This window comes from Schistocerca nitens, chromosome 3, assembly GCF_023898315.1.
Source record: "Schistocerca nitens isolate TAMUIC-IGC-003100 chromosome 3, iqSchNite1.1, whole genome shotgun sequence".
Taxonomy (NCBI): Eukaryota; Metazoa; Arthropoda; class Insecta; order Orthoptera; family Acrididae; genus Schistocerca; species Schistocerca nitens.
The window spans coordinates 892,439,795-892,462,346 of NC_064616.1; the positions used below are offsets into that span (position 1 = coordinate 892,439,795).

The following is a 22,552-nucleotide window of genomic DNA, read 5'->3' on the forward strand; positions in this document are numbered from 1 at the left end:
GACTGTGATTTACAATCATTTTAAACTTTGCCCATAATTCCTCTGCATCGACCATGTTAGGACTAAATGATGTCTGTGCATTTTCTATATAGAATGCGATTCCCAGCATACATACTCTCCCAGCATTCTTGCTGGATATAAAACTTTAGTAATCATCTTTGCTGTGGTATCATATCACTAAGTCCTGTCTCTTTACTGACACTGTCAATAAAATAGGGCTGTTTGTAGTTACAAAGTTTAAAATATTTTCATTGCTTGTCGGTTGCCAAACTAGTTGCTTAAGTCAGTTTTCAGAAAACATGCCGAGAACTGCTTCACAAGACTGCCTATCTATATCAGTGGCAATGAATCCATAGACATCAGGGTCTATACATGGTATGTTAAAGTTGCCTTCAACTAATAATGCATAATCAAGTGTTTCTGCACTATTCAGCATACATATCCCTTGAATGATTCTACAATTGTTACGGTGTAATTGGGTGGCAGTAGAAACATCCAGAGATTAACTTGAGTTCACCTAGACCGGTTACTCATGTCCAGATAACTTCACAGTCAGACTAAGTTTCAACAATGACAGACAAAATTTTTTTCAACTACAATGAACTCTCCCCCTCCTGTGACATCGAATCTATGTTTGCAGTATATTTTCCATGCCTCGTTAAATATTTCAGATCTTTCTACTTTGGGTTTCATCCGTATCTCAGTTCCAAGAATAATTTGAGCGTGACAACTTTCCTGAAGGGCAGTACATCCAGAACGTTGTTACAAATGCTTCAGCAGTTTACTGTTAAAATTTTGACAGTGAAAGTGTTTTTACTTCGTACACGGTCTGATTTTGCTGTCTGTGGATTGTCTGGTGGAGTCCATCAAATAATCTTAAACTATCACCTAGCCTAAAAAAAGGGAAAAAAATCATGTGCATGCCACAGCTGCTTTGCTAATTGAGTAGCTGCTTCCTGTGGGTAGTTTACCCTTAACCTATCAAGAGGAGTCCTACAATTTTCCACCCTACAGTGTGCGCCCAGAAATCTGCATCCTTTCTTGACAGTCTTTTTCTGAAAAGCTACATTTGTTCAGTATTTTCCATTACTGGTGTCCAAAGGAAAGATGGATATGATAATGAAAATATTAGAAATGCAGTTTTTGATCATTTATTGCAATTTAACAAGTAGATATGGGATAGCTTCTGATTCCAGTTTTGCTTTGTATTTTGTAGTTTGCTGTCAGATTATTTTCCTACCCATTTCAGAAGTTTGTAACTCCTAGATTGGAATGTTTTTTTTCTTGCTGAAATAATTCCTTTTGAAGTTATTGCTTAAGATGCAATATGAATAATTATTGATTCGCTTGTAAAATACGTCTCATATTTATGAACACCAAATGGTGGTGACCTGGCATGTGTTCATTCTCCTGGTGCTGTGATGGATGTTGGTGAATTTTGTAACTTATTAGCAAGTTTTTTTTTTTATTTATTTATTTATTTATTTATCTGTAATTAATTTTTTCACTAGTCTTTATTTAAACTATTTGTCCCTCATATGGAATAACAAATGTGGTTCTGCCTTGAGTAGACACAGTTTTCTTCTTCTTCTAGTACCTACACATATTTTGAAGGGTTTCTCCATCTTCAGTGGGTTTTATTTATTCTCTGTTGAACAACATACAAAGAATATATGCATTATGATATTTACCAGCTTTTGAGATTGTATCATTTACAACAAGAGAAGTACTGACACAAAATGTTAACAGGAAAAATAAATATAGACCTCCGTGTTATGAATTAATTCTCACAAGCCTGGTATTGATTCTTACAAGTCTGTCTGGTATTTGCAGCACAACTGTAATTATTGCCTCTCAGTGTAGTTAACTTTTTGTAGTTCTCGTGTTTTCATGCTTTTACAGGATGTTTGAGTGGTGCTTCCTCACACACACTGTTTGTGTGATATTCACTTCTTCTGCGATCTTGTTCTCAGTATTCTGGGAGGGAATTTTGAATTCTGCAGTGACATGCACGCGCACACCTGTGTGTGTGTGTGTGTGTGTGTGTGTGTGTGTTTCGGTCTTCTGAGAGTTGTGTATTCATTCATTGCTGCTTTTCCTTCGTCTATGGATTTTTGTATATCATAATTTTCTTCTATTATAAGTTTCTGTGGAGAGCTATTGCTGTAGTTAAGAATTTTTAAGTCTGTGTTTATGTCTGTTGGTCTGTGCTTCTTGTCCAAGAGATGACCTGCAAATGTCGAATGACTGCTGTTGCTTTTAACTGCCCTTTTGTGATCAGTGTATCTGATTTTGAAATTTCTACTTGTTTGTCCCATATAAACTGAATTGCAATCATGACACATGAATTGGTAGATCCCAGGTGGGGTTCTTTTGTTTTAATCATTTTACTTTCTGTTTTATGAGTATGTGTGAGATGTTTTTTAGAGGTGTCTGTGTATCTTTGTGATATCTCTGTGTTGTGCCTCTAGTTAGTTTTATTATGTTGTTCTCTCCTATAAATTTTGGGCTTAAATTTTTGTGCTCCTATTTTCTTACTGCCTTGGTGGTGCCCTTGACTGGTTTTGTGACAAGAGCTCTGTTGTGTTTAAGTTTATGTGTTATTTTAACTGGATGTTCTTTGTTCCTCTGGTTTTCAGTACATTATTTTTGGTTTTCTGTATTATGTACCTGATTTCCTGTGCTATTAGCTCTCTTGTTAGTCCTGCACTGAAATTAGTGTTGTTGTTCCTCTTTTGTTCCATTTTGTACCCCCTTTGTGTTGCTAGATTTTCCACTGTCTTGTGTGTAACATGCATGTTGACATTGTATTTAGGTCCTCTTTCTAGCAGATTTAGTTCTTGTGTTGTGACTTGCATGTCAGTGAGGTTGATGAGTCATGATACGGAATGTCTCTCTCTCTCTCTCTCTCTCTCTCTCTCTCTCTCTCTCTCTCTCGCATAAAGTAATACCTAAATATGTACATGTCACTGTAAACAGTATGTCACCTGCAACACAACATGCTAAGCTTAGAGCAGAAGTGGGCTGGCTAAAACATGACATTAAATATTTATTTTTCATGATCGACATGCTCATCCTTGAACTATCGTCTTGAACTAGCGAATGATATAAATATCTCAGAAATATTTATAGACATCATTAATAGAATCCAACGCCACACAGAAACTCTAATGGAAATAAAGCAGGGAAAATAACAACAAAAACTACTCCCACTTATAGAAAATAACACACCAGCTAATGTTAGAAATGGTAGGCAAACAAACCACACATTCCAGATATGACTGGTCAACCACACTGACGTACAAGTCAGAAAACAAGAACTAAAGCTGCTAGAAAGAGTACCTAAATACACTGTCAACACACAAGTTGCATGCAAGCAGTGGAGAATCTGATAACAGGAAATGAGTACATAATGAAACTACAAGAGAGGAACCACAGCTCTAATTTCAATGCAGGACTAACAACAGAGCTAACAGCAGAGGAAATCAGATGTCTAATAGAGGAAAACAAAAATAACATGTTGACAGGAATAAAAAGTGAGAAAGAAAAAACATCCAGTTAAATAATAAATAGACTTAGATGTAACAGAGCTTTCATCACAAAATTGGGCAATAGCAACATCATTCTTCCTGCACACCGTTCGTGGAAGGAACAGGAAAGGGGGTAAATAAATGTTGTGCAGGAAATACCCTCTATTACACACTGTAAGGTGACTTGTGAGGTACAGATGTCAACACATTTATTAACTCTTTCTCTGCAAAATCTTTAAAATGTAATGCAGTGTTTTACTTAATTTTATGCAGCACAGAAACTATGGTGTATAATAAAAAGAAATTCAGTCCTTTATCAAGCAAAGAAATCAGACTGTAAGATGTGCAAAATCAAATTTTTCATCTAATAGGTTTTTAAAATCAGATTATAAGTATTTCATAGTAGCCAGTAAGTTCGTATGGACAGAACTGAGCATGTCACGGGTGACAAACCATCGAATATAAAAACCAATAATTCGAGAACAAAATGAGATATCATTCTGCTCTCTGTTTTAAATGAAATTTCGATATATCTACATTTCATTCCCTGCAATGTATGAGCTAAGATCAACCATACACAGATTCTATGCAATACATTTTCACATCTGCAAAACCTTTAAAACTTCACACAATGTTTACTTAATTTAATTCAGCACAGTAGCTATGATGGATAACAAAAAGAAATCGGTTCTTTGTCAAGGGAAGATATAAGGCTGTAAGATGTGCAAAAATCAAATTTCTTCACTTAACAATTTTAGAAAAATCAGGTCTTAAGTATTTCATATCAGCCGGAACGTCATCTCTCAGCTCAGGCACCAGTATTCTGTGAGCTGTACAGCCATAACAAAAGATGCCTCAGTGCAGAATGCAGAGAGCACATCTGTAGCACCAAAATGGGTGATCAGTAAATACAACACTTATTAAAATTACATGTCCCACAACTTTTTCTACACAGCCTGTAAAAATACCATTTTTGAGAGAAGTTCCCCCTGCAGTCTATGTAGCCTTGTTGCAAGAAAGCATGTTTAGATTTTGTAAACAGTATTTCAGAAGCTGTCATTATAGCTATACATCTCAAGCACTACACTGAATTTTTTTGTAGCTTCGAATAGGTAGCACTGATGAGGGGATTGGGATTTCCTACATCTAATATATCATATTTAAGATGTAGAAAGTGCTCCTATCAGATAATAACTGAACTGTGATGGTACGTTCATTTTTGCTGTAGTTTGCAAATTATTGTTTTCTTGTGCTATTTTATAATGTTCACTCCATAAATCAACTTTGGTATCATTGTTTTCCTATAATGTAACAGTGTGTTGCCCATCCTCACCAACATACACTGAAGCACCAAAGAAATTGGCACAGGCACACATATTCAAATACAGAGATATGTAAACAGGCAGAATATGGCACTGCAGTCGGCAGTGCCTACACAAGGCAACAAGTGTCTGGTGCAGTTGTTACATCGGTTACTGCTGCTGCAATTGCAGGTTATCGAGATTTAAGTGAGTTTGAACATGGTGTTATAGTCGGCACACAAGCAATGGGGCACAGCATCTCTGAGGTAGCGATGAAGTGAGGATTTTCCCTTACGACCATTTCACGAGAGTACCATGAATATCAGAAATCCGGTAAAATCAAATCTCTGACATCACTACGGCTAGATAAAAATCCTGCAAGAATGGGACCAACGGCAACTGAAGTGAATTGTTCAGCGTGACAGAAGAGCAATCCTTCCACAAATAGCTGCAGATTTCAATGCTCGGCTATCAACAAGTGTCAGTGTGTGAACCAGTCAACAAAACATTATTGAAATGGGCTTTCGGAGCCGAAGGCATACTCGTGTACCCTTGATGACTGCATGACACAAAGCTTAACGCCTCGCCTGGGCCTGTCAACACCGACATTGGACTGTTGCTGACTGGAAACATGTTGCCTGGTCGGACAAGTCTCGTTTCAAATTGTATCAAGCTGATAGATGTGCACAGGTATGGAGACAACCTCTTGAATCCATGGACTGAGCAAGTCAGCAGGGGACTATTCAAGCTGGTGGAGGCTCTGTAATGATGTGGGGCGTGTGCAGTTGGAATGATATGGAACCCCTGATACATTTAGATACGACTCTGACAGGTGACACATACGTAAGCATCCTGTCTGATCACCTGCATCCATTCATGTCCATTGTGCATTCTGATGAACTTGGGCAATTCCAACAGGACAGTGTGACATCCCACACATTCAGAATTGCTACAGAGTGGCTCCATGAACACACCTCTGAGTTTAAACACTTCCACTGGCCGCCAAACTCCCCAGACATGAACATTATTGAGCATATCTGGGATGCCTTGCCACATGCTGTTCAGAAGATATCTCAACCCTCTCATACTATTAAGGATTTAGGCACAGCCCTGCAGGATTCATGGTGTCAATTCCCTCCAGCACTACTTCAGACATTAGTTGAGTCCATTCCAAGTTGTGTTGTGGCACTTCTGGGTGCTTGCAGGGACCCTACATGATATTAGGCAGGTGTACCAGTTCCTTTGGCTCTTCAGTGTATGTTTCAGCAACTGTCGGCAATTCCTTGATTGTTTTGATTTCCTTCAAACATGCTAAAGCATATTGAAGGTGTATGTTCTTCAATTTAGGATTGAACAACAGGTCCCTTCCCTACACCTCACTCTTGCAAACAGATGTTACACCCAGGACGCAGACACAAATTTGAATAATGCGAAGAGGGGGGGCCATTGGCATGAGGAAAGTTTGAACACAGTTTGCCAACTTGCCATCATGTGGAAACAGAGAGATAAGGTCAGAAGGATTTATCTCCATATGTCATGTTTCATACTCTTTCAATCACATATATCATATGATCTACTCATATAGGTAGATTCTCCTCATATCAGTAAGATTTTAAAAGAAAAAAAAAAAAAAACTGTCCTTGTAATATGCAAGACTGATCCTCAAGAGCACTGTTGCTAGCTTTGTATCAGGCTTAGCATACTAACAGTGGTGAATCTGTACATCTGTGAGTCTTCACTCTTTGTCAAGAACAACATTAAAGAATTTGTTATCAGGGAAAAAATTCACAAACATAACACTAGAAATAAGTCATGCATTGACATCCCAAGGCACAGCCTAGCAATAACAGGAAACTCCTGTAAAGTGAACAGTCTCAAAATTTTTAACAGATTTTCTATCACTGCTCAATCCTTACCATATAAAAAATTAAAATTAAAATTTTGAGACTGGCTAACAAAAAATCTGTGTTACAGTATAAAAGAGTTCTATGATATGGACAAAAGATACTTCATTTGTACATGTAATATGAACATTAATTTTAATACTTTGATTGCAACTGTAACTAGGTATTGCAGAGGAATCCCATTCTGCTGTATGTGGTCAGTGGCAAATAAAAAATCTGAATTTGTGCTTTTCTTCTTAGTTTGCTGTGAATGTGTCACTTATTGATTGACTGTTTATGTAGCATTGTAAGGCATATTTTTCTGTGGTTGTGTGCTCAAAATTAAAACAGTCCTATTTATTTTCAGGTGACAAGTTTGCTTCGGCGACATGAAAAAGTAAAAACGGTACTTCTGTCACCGACAGTGTATCCCTTTGTGTGGGTTATACTTAAATTATATACATCCGTTTTTATGGGTTACTCCTTAGTGCCATTCGCCCTACTTTCATTTGGTCGGTGGTTTGATGTGTACACATCTCTATATTTTTGTGGTCATATTGGCTTCCTTTCATTGATACTTCTGTGCAGGCTTCTACAGTTGATCCACATTTAGCACAGGTAACACACTTTGTATTTCTTTATATTTAAGAGTGCCAGGCTAATTGTTCTCAGTTCTCTTAGAAGTACTGAAATGTTATTGTGAATTTCATGCGTGTGTACTGGATATATTTATATGCCATATGAGATCTTGTTGTGGTATGAAAACAAATTTAAAAAGGAGGGATAACTGCCTGTATTAAATGCATTGCACTTTGCGATAGACTTGAATTTTTGACAGGGAAAGAGTTTTTTGTTAAAATTTCTGTATGCATCAGTTTTCAGGCATTCAAAATATACTGTTCCATTTAAGTAAGCTGTTTAAACTACGCAAGTTTGAAATGTGAAACTGTTGATAACAGGGTGCATAGAATGTAAACACATTCTTTGTTGCACACTTCCTCAGTTCCACTATTCTTTACCCACTATGGCATATTGTTTCTCATAATCTTCAGTGGGAGATAAAGTGTGTCTGTTATGTATCCATGGACTGTAGGAAACTCTGTATTAATGTCACTTGTTCCTGAATTGGGAATGGCTTTTAACATACTAGCTTTCAATTTGACATTTGAACATTAATTGTTGTTCAGCCATTTTGAAGAACAATTGTTAATGAGACTAGATCTGTCTACTCTCAGGTAAAGAATTGCCAAAGCACAATTAAACAAGTGTTTAGTATACACCGAGTAACAGATAAGAAATTGCCTTTGAAGTGTTTAAATTTAATGATGAATTTAAGTTTGAAACATGAGTTTCTTCGGAATGGGAAAGTAAATTTCTTGTTTTCTTTCATAACGTAATCCCAAAAAGTTATAGAAACCTCTCAAACTGTTTATTAATTATTTTTCAGAATGTCTTAATTTACCTTCAAGAAAGATTAAATTCTTTTAGTTTATGTCTGTCTGGAGTAACACTCCACATTCTCTGTATGGCTACTGATATGCTCCACCTTTCTGTCAAGCTTTTTGCAAGAAAACATATTTGCTGCATATATTCAGTTCTTTAATTCTAATTACACTTTAGCATTAGATCATTTCAATCTTATTAGTCATTATCACCAAAAATAATTATATACACTGCTTAACAAGTTCAGAAGTATTTTATAAATCTGGACAAGAAAAAGTAAACAGGTAAATGGTGGCATCCCATTGTCTCGGCAAACTGTGACAAGATATTTTCAGTGGGTGACTTTTGTAGGACATGCTGGCCACAATAACAGTTGCACACCCTTTGTATGAAAGCAGATCGGATAGCGAGGACAATATTCTGTCTTGCATTATCTTTTTGAAAGATAATGTAACAGAGACATTGAAGATAGAGCAAGACCTCTGGCATTAACTCATCAGAAATGTTATGGATGCTGTCCAACTTAAAGGGCTATTCAAAAGGAGGTGATAGTATTGTGTACCCAGTGGTACCCCATACCATCATGTCAAGTGTTGGCTTCAAATGATGATGACAGATGCAGTCTGGCAACATTAGTTCTCCTCGGAGCCACCGAACATGGATATGTCCATCGTGTTGCTGTAGATAGCATTGGGACTCATCTGAAAACTTTGCTGCCAATCCTGTATCCATTGTTGTTGTTTTTGGCAAACACCCCCCCCCCCCTCTTCCTCTCCCCTGCCGCCATGTTTGCAGTCCACTGTGTTCCGGATGTAGTCACACTGTCCAACCAGATATTTGTCTCGCTGCAAACAATCACATTTCCTTCAACAGCTGTACAGTCCGTAATAGCCGAGTGAACATTGTCATTTTTTGCGGTCCCTCCTGAATCCATAGACTCCATTGTTACATGACAGTCTTAGATGTCAAGCAGTGCAAGCAGCAATATCATGGAACTAAAAGCTGCGCTCTTAATATGCTGTAATACTGCTGCTGTTGAATTCTGACGTATGTTGGTCGAAGTTTGTTTGTCTTACACAGATGATAAAATGGTGTTCCTAACAAACAGCCAACATTCAAATGTGATTTCTGACTTGAAAACTCACTGTTTAATCATTCCTTATACACAGAATATAGACGCCACAACTCTTACTTAACCTCATGCGGTTGCACTGAAATCCTAATAATTTGCTTGTCTGAGCACGAAGTACTTCATGCCAATTTGACATTTGTTGCATGCCACCTTCACAGTGTCACAATTCTAATAGCCAGTGGTACATGATTATCTTAGACACAGTGTACTCATTCTGACCAGTGAAGTAGAAATCAGTTAATTTCAAAACTTTTTTATACCATGGATCTCAATCTGCAAAGCACAATTTCTGTCAGATGCTGAAAAATTGCTGTTTTATGATTTCTTTTTTTTTTTACCATACTCTTTCGCTTTTAAATTTGCATTGCAAAACTCATTTGTAGATCTGAGAATGAGTATGGAAATAAATTATGTCCTCCCAGTTTTCATGCATATGCTTTGATAAAATGACCTGTTTTTGAAGCATTTCTGCTGTAGCAAAGAAACTGCAACCTACCTTCCAGATGCAACTTGTTATTGCAATCTGAACAGCATGTACTTCCTCTTTTCCATGTGTTGTACTTTTGGGGTCTGTAATCTCTCAGTCCCCAAAGTCAGCAACTTTTGAAAGTTCTTCTTGTTTTATTTTAATGTTGATGGCACCTGCCTATTCCAAAACATAGTAGCAGCTCCAGAAATATCTATCTGAAGTATGTATTTTATGCATTTAGAATGTGTTCATCTCCTGATTTGCTGGAGTTGTTGATGAATATATTAATTCATTTATTGACAGAATATCTGATGTTAACTGGGACTTTGTATACAACACACAACCTGAGGAGGGTGCTGGTGAAATGGTGTTTAACATCTTCCTGGAAATAATCATAGAGTTATGGTACTCCTGCTCACCATTAATCAAAAGTAGCCCTAAGCATAAACAGAAAAACAAACAGCTAAAATGGTATACTGATGAGCTAGCTCTCACTAGGGAGGAGATGCTCAGACTGTACAGAATATATAAAAATTCTTGTAAACAAGGACCTGAGTTAGATAATACTTCTTATAGAGCTTATTTAAAATGTAAAAAAAATCTACAAAGACAAGCTGTCCTTGGCCAAAAAACAAGCATGTGAACATTACATTGAAAGTGCTCCCAACAAATGTAAAGCAGCATGGGATATCATCAACCAATATAATTCACAAACCCATACACAAGATGCAATGCTGGTCCCAGAAGAAGTAAATAATTACTTCCTAACCTCAGTGAGCGAGCTGAAAAACAAAATCAAGCAAAATGGCACTTGTGCACTAGATCATCTTGGTGCTGTGCTCCATAGGATGTATACTTTCCACTGGAATGTTGTCACCCCAGAGGATATTGTAAAAGCTGTGGCAAGGTTCACCAACTCCAAAAGTATGGACTGTTATTGGTTTTCTAACTATGTAATGAAAAAAAAATAATACACCTTATCTGTCAACCTCTTTCTTTCATTTTTAATATGTGTTTAGAATCTGGAGTTTTCCCAGATGCGCTCAAAACTGCTAAAGTGATACCAGTCTTTAAAAAGGGAGATAAGCATCTGCCCCAAAACTATCGACCAGTTTCTATTGTCCCAATTTTCTCTAAAGTTTTTGAATATGTAATGTACAGTCAACTAAATAACTATTTTGATAAGCATGATCTCCTCTCCAACAGACAGTTTGCATATCAACATGGTAAAAATACCACTACTGCTGCCACTGAAGTTGTTAACCAGGTGTTTAACTGCATTCGAAAATAAGGATCTAATATCAGCCGTACTTTGTGATCTTAGCAAAGCCTTCGACTGCATACCATCTAACACCCTACTTGCAAAACTGGAATTTTATGGCATACAAAAACCATCTTTGGATGTAATCGAATCATACTTAAGTAACAGGAGACAGTTTGTATCAATTAAAAATAGATGCTCCTCACTGAAGGGGGTCCAGACTGGAGTGCCTCAGGGCTCGGTCCTAGGTCCTTTTCTGTTCATCATTGCAATTAATGACTTACCTTACCATGTAGGAGCAAATTCAATTGTGTGTTATGCAGATGATACAACATTGCTCAATACACACCATGACACAACAGAACTGCATCAGGCAACACAGGAAAAACTAGAACTAGTAATGGATTGGTTTTCTTCTAATGAACTCCTGTGTAATCCTGATAAAACACAAGAAATAATTCTGGGTTTAACTACAGCTGTTGAAAGCAAATCAATAAAATTGTTAGTATTCCAAATTGATTCAAAATTAAACTGGGAGGAACACATTAGCCATATCTGCAAGAGAATAGCAAGAGTGTGTTATCTCATCTGGAGACTGACAGATGTAGTCACTGATGAGTATCTAAAGGTGGTATATTTTGGCCTCTTTCAGTCACACATTTCCTACGGCATATTTTTATGGGGACATTCTTGCTTTGTCAGTGAAATTCTGAAAATTCAAAAAAAAGTAATCAGAATAATGAGCAAAGTTAAGCCCAAGGAACACTGCCGCCCCCTCTTTATCAAGCACATGATATTAGCTGTTGTGAATCTATACATCTACACAGCACTGCTTTATGTCAAAAGCAACTTAAATGAGTTATCGAGATGAGAGAGAACATACATCCCCACAACACCAGAGGCAAACTGGACTTTGACATACCAAGACACAGACTCACAAAGACTGCAAACTCACACAAAATAATGAGTTTAAAACTCTTCAACAAACTTCCAGCATCTGCTTGGTCACTGACCAGTAATATTTTCAAACGTAAGGTTTATGACTGGTTACTCAAACACCCATTTTATAAGATAACAGAATATTTTGAAGTAATCATTGACATTAGTATATAAGAATATTCCTAAAAGAAAAGGAATTAAATTGTAAAAACTTTACTGTAAAGTTATTGTTAATTGTATATTTAATGTTCAGACCTATTCCGCTGTAAGTGGTCAATGGTGAATAAACTGAATACTGAACAGGATGCTGCAAGTCAAGTGACTTTTGAGAGTTTTGCAGATGATAGATCATATCCAGGCTAACAAAAGTAAAGAAGTGATTGAAGGTAACTATGGTTGGGATATTTCCAGCCTATCAAATTTAGGCTATCTCTGAATGATTCTGTGACTGATGTGTTTTGGTTAAGTGGCCATTAGAAACATTGGAGTATTAATCTAAGTCCACCACTGCCATTTTCTGTTGTCCATATTAGTTTTCAGCCAAATTCATGTTGGACATAAGTAAACTTAATTTTTCTGCTTCTTACCATAAATACTCCATCTTCAGGGCAATCTAATCTAATTTGAAAGTTCCACATGTCATTAAAATTTTCCCTGCATGCTAATGTGAGTTTTAACCCTGTATCAGCTTCTAATGTTACATGAGGACGGCTGTTTTCTCGGAGACAGTTGGTATAGTGTTGTGCTCTCAGAGTTCCCTCACTCACTGCCAGCCACAACCTGAAGTCTTACTCAATTGTTCCCCACACAACAACACCAGAAGTAACATCACAGTGCCTCTCCAAAACATTGGGAGAATCGGACCTCGGGTCGACACTATACTCACCAATAAGGGTCATCTGGAATATTGCAGAACCACAATTCATCACAGAATACAATGCGACACCATTTGCAGCAGTTCATGCTTCCCGGTCATGGCATCAGTCCAGACACAGCCATTTGTGTTGTGTTGTTAATGGAAACCTACATATGGATCAGTAATTTCTTAGTCTGGCTGGTGCTAGTCTCTGACCAATGGTGCAGGAAGTTCATTACTTGTTTTCAGGTGACAGTTGCAGATGTGAAGGGGTTACAATGTGTTTGGTGCACAATACGGTGATTCTGCCTTGTGGTGGTAAGATGTGGTTGACCGGGTAGGTTTATGAACTTGCATTGACATCTGGTCACATCTCCTGTGTGTTTCAGCTTTTTTTTGTCAGGCAGTGCTATTACTATCTGAGATGTTGGGTTTTCATCAGGAAATCATGAGTTTCACCTAACCTTAAAAAGTCTCCTCCATTTGCATTCAACAGGTAATATGCTTTTTGAGCAGTTGCATCTGATGTTAAATGATACAGGGCTGATTTCTACAGCTGATCTACATCTACATATACATTTAGATATAGCAGGGCTGTTTTATTCTTAACAACTCTACAAGATTCCACCATGTACTGCAGGTCTGTGAGGCGGCAGGCAAACTTGTCACATAACTGATAAAGCCTCAAGTTTTGACCTCTATTCAGCTCAAGACAAGAGACCTCATTTCTGGAAACAGTTTTACAATTTCAACATAAAAATTATACATATATGTGTTTGTTAAATTATGTTTCAGTTATACATGTAAAATAATGCAAAATATTTCATCATGTAATAGGTTATTCTGCTGCAACTACAGGCTTCTGTTGTAGCTCCATTGCCATCTTTATGCATACAGGGATCTGCTGCTAAATATGACAGATGTTTCAAAAACTTTCTTATTTGCAGATGACGTAAACACCATTGTGAAATGTGATGAGTGTGGTGTAAACAACTTAGGAAATGGGTAGTACAGAACATGGGGTTATGGTGTACAGGAAATAGAGTATTGTTTAATAGTAACAAAATGCAGTGCGTGCAGTTTCTGATACAGATGTCCAGTGAAAGTAAACATTTGTCACAGGCTGATCAGATATTGATTTATTCTGTATGAGAACCACAGCCGCGGTTAGTCCAAAGAAAGACATTACCTACACCAGGCTGCATGGTAAAATAAGTACCTCATGACATAATAAAGGTGATGATTGTTATTATGAATGAATTTGCACTTGCTCTCAATGTCTATTCCTGGAGATGGTACTTTTGGATTGCCCTCTATGTGCACTTTAAATTAAAAATAGATAAATAAATTTGCACCCAATACTATTAACCAGCAAGACAATTGTAACTAGGTTGTAATGTAGGTGGAAAATATGTAAAATAACTATCCACAATGTAATATTTAAATTTTCAGTAAATAATGTTTACTGTCGTAGTCTGTGAATTCACAGACTGGTGAAACCAAGTACTCCGTTAAGTGCTTTAGAAAGTCGCTTGTGCCCGTAATGTAGCATTTAGTTAACTTGTTATATAAATATTAAATTAAAACTGCTGGAAGAAACACACTGTGTTATGAGCCAAACGTTAAACGAAAATAAATCATGTACCAACTCATACCTAAATTCAGTCTAAACAAAATATTCTGAATCCGACTCAGGCAAACTGTGTCAAAGTCCAAGCTCAGTGCACCCAGCATTTCTGTGATGCCCTTGGACCTTCTCAGCCAGACCATTCTCTACCAAAGAACCCAACACATCCCACGAGCTATCCAATCCTGAAATCTAAACACATCCCAATAGGTGAGGTTATGAAAACCCATCCTTGGCAGACCAATCTCACACAACAGAAAACTAATCAGGACAGAGACAAACACATGTGCAGCTGCCCCCTCCCTCCCCCCTCCCCACTCCCCCCCCCCTCTCTCTCTCTCTCTCTCTCTCTCTCTCTCTCTCTCTCTCTCTCTCTCTCTCTCTCTCTCAATTACAATAAAATCACATTTACAATAAACATACATACAAAATAAAAGACCGAAAAACTTAACTTCTGTCTATGTACAAACTGGCTACCAACTTTTCACCAGCATGTGAACCTTGGAAACAAATGTGCTTTCAATTGGTGCCAGCATTAAATCACTACATCTGTGTTGGTAATTGATGTTACCAGCATATTTGGCAAGCAAGTCTGACCCCAACAAAATATTTATACACAGATTTAGCACCAAAAAAATCTGTGCACCTATTTGACTCCGCCAACTTTTACCTCTTAGATAGCTTCATTTTGATCAACCTATTGTGCCCTCCAGTAGCCGTCTTAATTTTTACACCCCTAACCAAATATGCAACGACATTGTCATTATTTAAATGATAAAAAATGACTCTGAAACACAACTTGCATCTCCCTTTGTAGACCAGACAGTTAATTACTGCATCATTAACCACAACATTTATAATAAGCTGCACCTTTTCTACATATTCTTTCCGTAGTTTTATCTGTACCAACGGATCACTCACAGTCTGTACCAACAGATCACTCACAGTCTCTGTATTGATTTATATTGTGTCGACTGTTATAGTGCTTGGAAGTGCAACATCATCATCATCATTATATATCTCATCGAAAGCAGCAAAAAACTCTTGCTGACTTTTGCTCAATCCACAGTTTTCTTGCTACTTTAAATTTTTAGTTTCCCACCTATTTGGTAACATCCTACTTTCAAATCTGGCCTGTGCAATATAATCACTCATTTGGATCTTGCACTCTTCTTTACTGAGCCAATCAGAACACAAATCATCAATAATAACTTATTTTAACCTCATCCTGGCTGTCTGCAGTGCTTAAATTACTATTAAATTTGCACTCAGCAGACCCCATTGTGCTGCTCACTCTGTCTGTAATAATAGTTACTGCAGCTCCTTGCTGTTCAGCAAATAAAACATCAGCACACGCAAGGCTCTTTGCAATCTTGACCACTGCTGCCTTTGCCAAGACAGGTTCCTTTAACTGTATGCTGGCAGCACAAACATCTAACAGCAGAACTGTTTCAGCCCAGTACACAAACAAATTAACATTGTCTTTACTGTTTGTTGCTGTTAATGTTTCCTCGCTCTTACTGTCCAGCTCTAGTGCTGCTGAACTGACATGATCATCATCACCATCATCATCATCATCATCCTCTCAAGATTCCCAGTTCAATGAAACATTTGAATCAACATGTACAGATTCAGTTCTCCGCCTCCATCTCTTTCTAAATTTACAATTGTGCTGCCTCCAGTGTCTCCACAATACATGTTGAACACTGATTTCCCTATGATCATTAATATCATTGAGCCTTCTCATAAACTCATCTTTGATCCTGTTTCTGTCATATCAAGTCCTCCCTTCATGGACCACAATCTAGTTTCCTGGCTGCTGCCACTGATTATTCCCATTTTGCTGCCCATTATTGCATTTTCTATTATTTTCTGGCCCTCTATGCTTGGCTGATTTCCACGGTTGTGGGAATTCAGCTGGAAATTATTAATACCATGTTGGAAGTGCTCGTGGTCAGCATACCGCCAGTTCTTGTCTCTCCAGCTGTTCCCATTAATCCTTGCATTACAGGTCCCAGTGTTCTGGTAATACATTGCACTGTCCATCCACTCCGCAGATTCAAGAATGCTGTCTATAATTTTCGTAGGGCTGTGGACCAAATCCCCCTGCAAATAATCTGACAGGTTCCTTTTCAGAGTTGAAATCTCTGTGAACGTGCCCAACAATATGTGTAAGTGCACTAATTTCAGCAGCTCACACTCGTAAAAGTCGCGCATGCTCCATTGGTTTCTGCTGTAACACCTCAAAGGCGACGTAACTAATAAATGCTGTTCACCTCATCAAACATTCCTTTGACAAAACAGTTGTTACAGGAGACTAAAAAATCCACCACATGGTATTTACCTTCCCCACTAAAATACTTCAGTTCGGAGCTAACAATGAAGTGTGTAACCTCTCCCTGACTCATAGCAATAATACTCAGCATGACCTTAATGGGCACGAGCTCCCTCTCTCTTTTCTCTGCCTCGTTAAGCACAGCACTATGCAGACCACTTGTCTCACATTTCGCTGAGTCTAGCTCTGCTTTTGCCCCTGTCTAGCACCGAACCACACAGCCTATGCTGTCAGACATTAATTTCACCACAGACTCCATTTCTTTTGCCTTATTCATACACTCTGTCTGCACAGAATGTGTTCTCTGTCCCAAATCATTCTCCACAGCAGTAAGTAAATCTGCCAGCTTTTTTTCCACATTGCTAACCTGCATACTAATTCCCTCCAATTTGCGATTAATTTCCCCATTTTGATTTTTTTAATACCTCATTTTTAGCTTTAATTTCCTCAAATACTCCTAGTTTCTGCATAATACGTAGCATGTGCTCCTGCCAATTTCCTGCTCCCAAGTTAACATTTTCCACCAAGCATTTACATTCTTTTCCCACAGACCTAGTAGGGTTTCCCATGCTACCTACTCAATTGCAGTCACACTCTCTGGGTGATTACTGGATACTGTCTGCCATGGCTAACAAATTGCAAACCATAAAGTAAGTACAGAAGCAAATGCTGCCCACACTTAACTTTTGTCTGCCATCTTCGTGCTGCTGCTGGTGTGACGTTGATGGCTGTGCGCATCGTGCAGGGTGCTACACTGGATCTGCGTGAAGCTGATGAATGAATGTTGCACAGGAGATGGGCCCTCAGTGCATGAGCTGCACTGCACTGGTCCGATGTGGAGCTGGTGACCTCGTGGCATCACGTTGTGTTGTAGCGCACTGGAGCCACGACCCTCAGAGCATGGACTGCATTGTGTTGCCACAAACATCCCGGTGCTATTTACCAGTGTTGGATGTGTGTTCCTGATAAAAACAAAGTGAACTCACTATCCTAACTCTTTACTTGCGGTTTGCACCTAGTCAACGTAGCCTTCAGCTCTAGTTTCCTAGCAGACTGAATTTCAGATGGGCCCCTAATTGTCCCAGATGAGCCCCTAATTGTGACGCAAGAAGGGTGATGGCTGTTATTACGAATGAATTTACACTGGCTCTCATTGTCTATTCCTGGAGGTGATATTTGTGTTGCCCTCTATGTGCAATTTAATTTAAAAATAGATAAATAAATTTACACCTGATGTTATTAATGAGCAAGACAAATGTAACTAGATTTTATCAAGGTACAAAACCTCCAAAATAACTATCTACAACATAATATTTAAATTTTCAGTAAATAATGTTTATTGTCTTAGAAATATTCTTTAATTCGCATACTGGTGAAACCAACTACTATGTCAAGTGTTTTAGACAGTGGCTTGAGCCCCCAATATTGCATTTAGTTAAATTGCTATGTAAAATTAAATGAATTAAAACAGCTGGAAAAACCACTCTGTGTCCTCAGCTAAACGTTAAATGAAAATAAATCGTGTACCAACTCATACCTAAACTGGGTCTAATTGAGATATTCTAGGTCCAGTTTAGGCAAACTGAGTCAAAGTCCAAGCTCAGTGTACAGAATCAGAGTCTTTACACAAAAATCACAAGTTCTGCCAATCTGCTAGCAGAAATATATCCAAAATCCAGTATGGTGCTGAACTGTTCTAAGTTCCACTACTGACAACCCAAAAAACTTCTATCTTTTGAAACGAACGTGGCTAGCTCAGTCTCACATGAACTTATTTTGAACACTCTCCTGACCATCACAGGTCCTGTCTCAACCAGATTTCACCACTCTCCTAAGGCAAGATGGCTGCCAGCATAAATAGTGTCGCTCCACACCTCCACTGAAAATCTCAAATGTACTTTACTTAATGAATTTTGCAGTTTTACCAGCCTACATACATAGGTAACATTGTGATTTGGTATGTGCCATTAGATGCATGCTAAAATTCTATTCCAAATCAATATATTGTATGTAATTCTAAGTGCAATAGTTCACCAAACATTTAAGATTTAACAATTCCAAAACTTCATTGCAGTGCTTGAAAACAGTTAATACTCTTTCTGCCATTAAATATTACAACAATGTTCGATGTGGCAACACTTCCTGATTCAATTTTTACTCCACTTTCCAATGCACTGTTCAGAAGTAAGATATCTGTGATAGTTCACGAGTTATGGGCAAAACTGTGCAAATTTATAAACAAATAATTAAAACACACAATAAAAAAAGTAAATCTTAAAAGCTAAAAGTTGACTATTGTGTGTAATGCTCTCTGACAATGCATACTGCCTTGCTGGATGTATATTCATCTTCTGTGATAATTTATATTAATTTTCAATGAAAATCCAATTAAACTGTGTCTCACAGTTGAATTAGTCATGCTACAAATCATGTGAATCTATCAATCAAAGCACCACGCCAAGAGCTACAGTATGAGTGCTTAGTCTCCATTGTATATTAAATAACAAAAAATTATTAAACATTTGCTGATGTATCTTTTTACATATTCGGATTACAATAAATCTCTGCACACCAACAGAATTTTAGTGCTCCCCTCTTGTAATGTGATATACTGTCCTTCATTGTACCAATTATGGTTTGCACTGTATGAGCGCAAACATGAACAAAATGTGAGAAGCTGTCGTGTACTACGCAAGTGGCAGATCTGACATTATGTCTACCTGTCTCAAATTTTGACAATGCCCCATGTCTCGTCCAGCCAGTGGTCAGCTGTGCCATACTGCCAAGTGGCACTGGGCCCACCACCTCTCAGTACATGGAGCTGTCGCTACCCAACAGCTGATGTGCCCCCATGCCTCAGCTTGGACCATCTCAAACACTGATCGTGAACAATTCCAAACCTCCAGCTCAAGTAATAGTCCATCACATCACAACTCCAAATAGCACTTCTAGCCAGTTTCAAGTCTTAGGTAATTTTGAAGTGCACAAATGGATGTGGACACATTCTGCCAGTAGTAAGTGTATATCAAAAATCATATACCATGTCATGTGTAAATGTACATGATGTGTGATTTGAGTGGCTTTTATACGGGGTGGTCCAAAAAGTGTCAACAAACTGACAAGGCACACAGGGAATATAAAAAGGATCAGTACTCACACAGGAACACAGGTTTGCAAAGGCCATCTGAGGCTACTAAATGGCATTGCAGTTATTTAGTCACAGGTTGCAAATGGATGCCCATTACAGGAGTTGCCCAAAGTTTTATCCAGATGCATTGAAACACACCTGACATCGATGCTGCATTGCACGGTGGACTCCCAAAAGGTATCTGGTGTATCTCGAAGACATCCTGCTGCCACAACAGTCGTGCCAACTGCGTCCTCTGGCATTGTAACAGGTGTTTCATACACAAGGCCCTTCACATATCCCACAGAAAAAGTTAATTGGGGACAGATCAGGCGATCGTGGTGGCCCTGCGTCTGGCCCACTGGAGCTAATCTAGCAGGCAGGAAAGGTTGCCTGTAGATGTGGCCCTACCAATCAGCTGAAATGCACAGAGGCTCCATCATGCTGAAATCAAATGTGGCAACAAACAGGCTTGGGAATATCATTCAGTATGTCCAGCAAAACCTCTGACAGGAATATGAGATACATGCAAGCATCAAGTTAGTCGAGGAACTTGTAAGGCCCATACAAACAGTCTCTGGCGATGCGAGCCCATACATGACCATAGCGCCCTCTTGTGGCATTTGCCGTCTTTACAAATGTCTGCTTGTGTCTGTGTATGTGCGGATGGATATGTGTGTGTGTGCGAGTGTATACCTGTCCTTTTTTCCCCCTAAGGTAAGTCTTTCCGCTCCCGGGATTGGAATGACTCCTTACCCTCTCCCTTAAAACCCACATCCTTTCGTCTTTCCCTCTCCTTCCCTCTTTCCTGATGAGGCAACAGTTTGTTGCGAAAGCTTGAATTTTGTGTGTATATTTGTGGTTGTTTGTGTGTCTATCGACCTGCCAGCGCTTTTGTTTGGTAAGTCTCATCATCTTTCTTTTTAGATATATTTTTTCCACGTGGAATGTTTCCCTCTGTTTTTTTGCAAATGGCTGGTTTTCATCTGAGAAACAAATGGTTTAGTCCTCTCAAGTTTGATAGCACAAACTGTGAGCCAACTGAGTTTGTTTCCCTCAGGGTCCATCTGCATAGTGACAATATTTTTTCAAAGTTGAAGTTGTGCTTCTGCATTTTTGTCATGACAGATTTCCTCCTTTTTTTGATTTTGTGTGTCACATTAATGTAATCCTCCAAAGTGTATAGTCATTATTAGTTTTTGAGGGCAAGTTCAACATCTCTGAGGTTGGAATTGTTTGGAAGATAACTGTGTCTTAAAATGAGGTACTTTAATCTCACACAATTCAGCATATGTACATCATCAAACAGTGTATTCAAAATAGTAAATTTTTGACGTTTCAGTTCTATCCTCGATACAAGTCAGACTATAAAATTAAATGTCACCTTCCTCACAACATGATCGAGGATGTGCTTTTGCAAGCAGGAACCCACTTCCGGAGCACCTCATGTGAAGTGCCTTCTACCCCAGCATAAAAGAAACTTTTGTTTTCTTTTCCAGAGTGGATACCCTTATTTGCCTCTTGTAAAAAATAATGTTTGTTTGGGATTCTTGGTAGGAGCAATGTTTTGTGCATGTCATAATATAAAGTTTCCACATGTTTACTTTCTTTTGCAGTTTAAGTGTCATCATTCATTGCTTCTCTTTCTTCTTTTGCCTGTAACTGGTGCAAATTTAAAACACTCTCAGTTTCTTTCCTATCAACAATGTTGCTACTGCTCTGTCTCTTTGCATGAAAACTGTCACACTTATTGCAAATATCTTGTCCAGCTTCTTTCTTTTTATATTAAAAAGTTTGTGAACTATCTTCCTATAGCAACTAAAACTTATTTTGCCGTTTCCTGAATTCTCTTCCCAGTATAGGTCATATCTTTTGTATTCTGTTAGTTCTGTGGACAGGTGTTCTGTATCGCTATTCTCTCTTCAACAGTAGTGGAAACTTATTAATCTGATCTTTTACTTTCTGAATTTCATCTGTAGAAAAACAAGATACACCTTTCCTGTGAGTCCCTCTCTTGTCAGTTACATAGTCAGATTGCATTTTGTTGTGAGGTGTATGCACTTGTTTTATTATTTTCACACACATTTATTAACAAACAAAGTTTTATGTAACCAGATCCAACCACCAAACATTACTTGGTTCTGTCTAAAGTAAATAAGATGATTAACATTTTACTTGGTAGTTGTTTCAAGCATCCGTAGGTGCCAGCACAGCCCAGGTATCACTTGGTTCTATTTAATAAAATATTGTGTGTGTTTTAAGAGATCACATATTAGTATATCTCAGAAATGTTAAACTGAAACATGGTTCATTTTATATCAAAGTCGTCCAGTTTTTGTATATACTTAGTAGGGGGATTTGTCCACATTCATTTGTGAGCTTAAAAATGAGTTAAAACTTGAAACTGGCAGTAGTGCTTGGTAATGTTCTTATTTTAACCAAACTGTTTGATAGAAATGTCTTTCATTGATGATCAAATAATTGCTGAAATATAAAATTTAAAATTCTTAGACCGCAAGATAGATAAAACACTTTTTGAAACTATAACACTTAGGATCATTTGCAGAAATTGTGTTCACTATAGAAATAAGTTCCAATTTTAACTCAAAATCAAAAGTTTTGCTTTTCTATTATCACAATGGATTTCAT

General features: G+C 38.0%; 1 protein-coding gene across 1 annotated transcript in view; it reads left to right on the plus strand.

Moving 5' to 3' along the window:
* LOC126248949 (lysophospholipid acyltransferase 5) overlaps positions 1 to 22,552 on the plus strand; it is a 181,672-nt gene that overhangs the window by 153,530 nt on the left and 5,590 nt on the right. The window contains exon 10 of the mRNA XM_049950479.1: positions 7,082 to 7,332. Coding sequence (XP_049806436.1) covers positions 7,082 to 7,327 — 246 coding nt within the window. The 3' untranslated portion in view covers positions 7,328 to 7,332. The remainder of the gene's footprint in view (positions 1 to 7,081; positions 7,333 to 22,552) is intronic.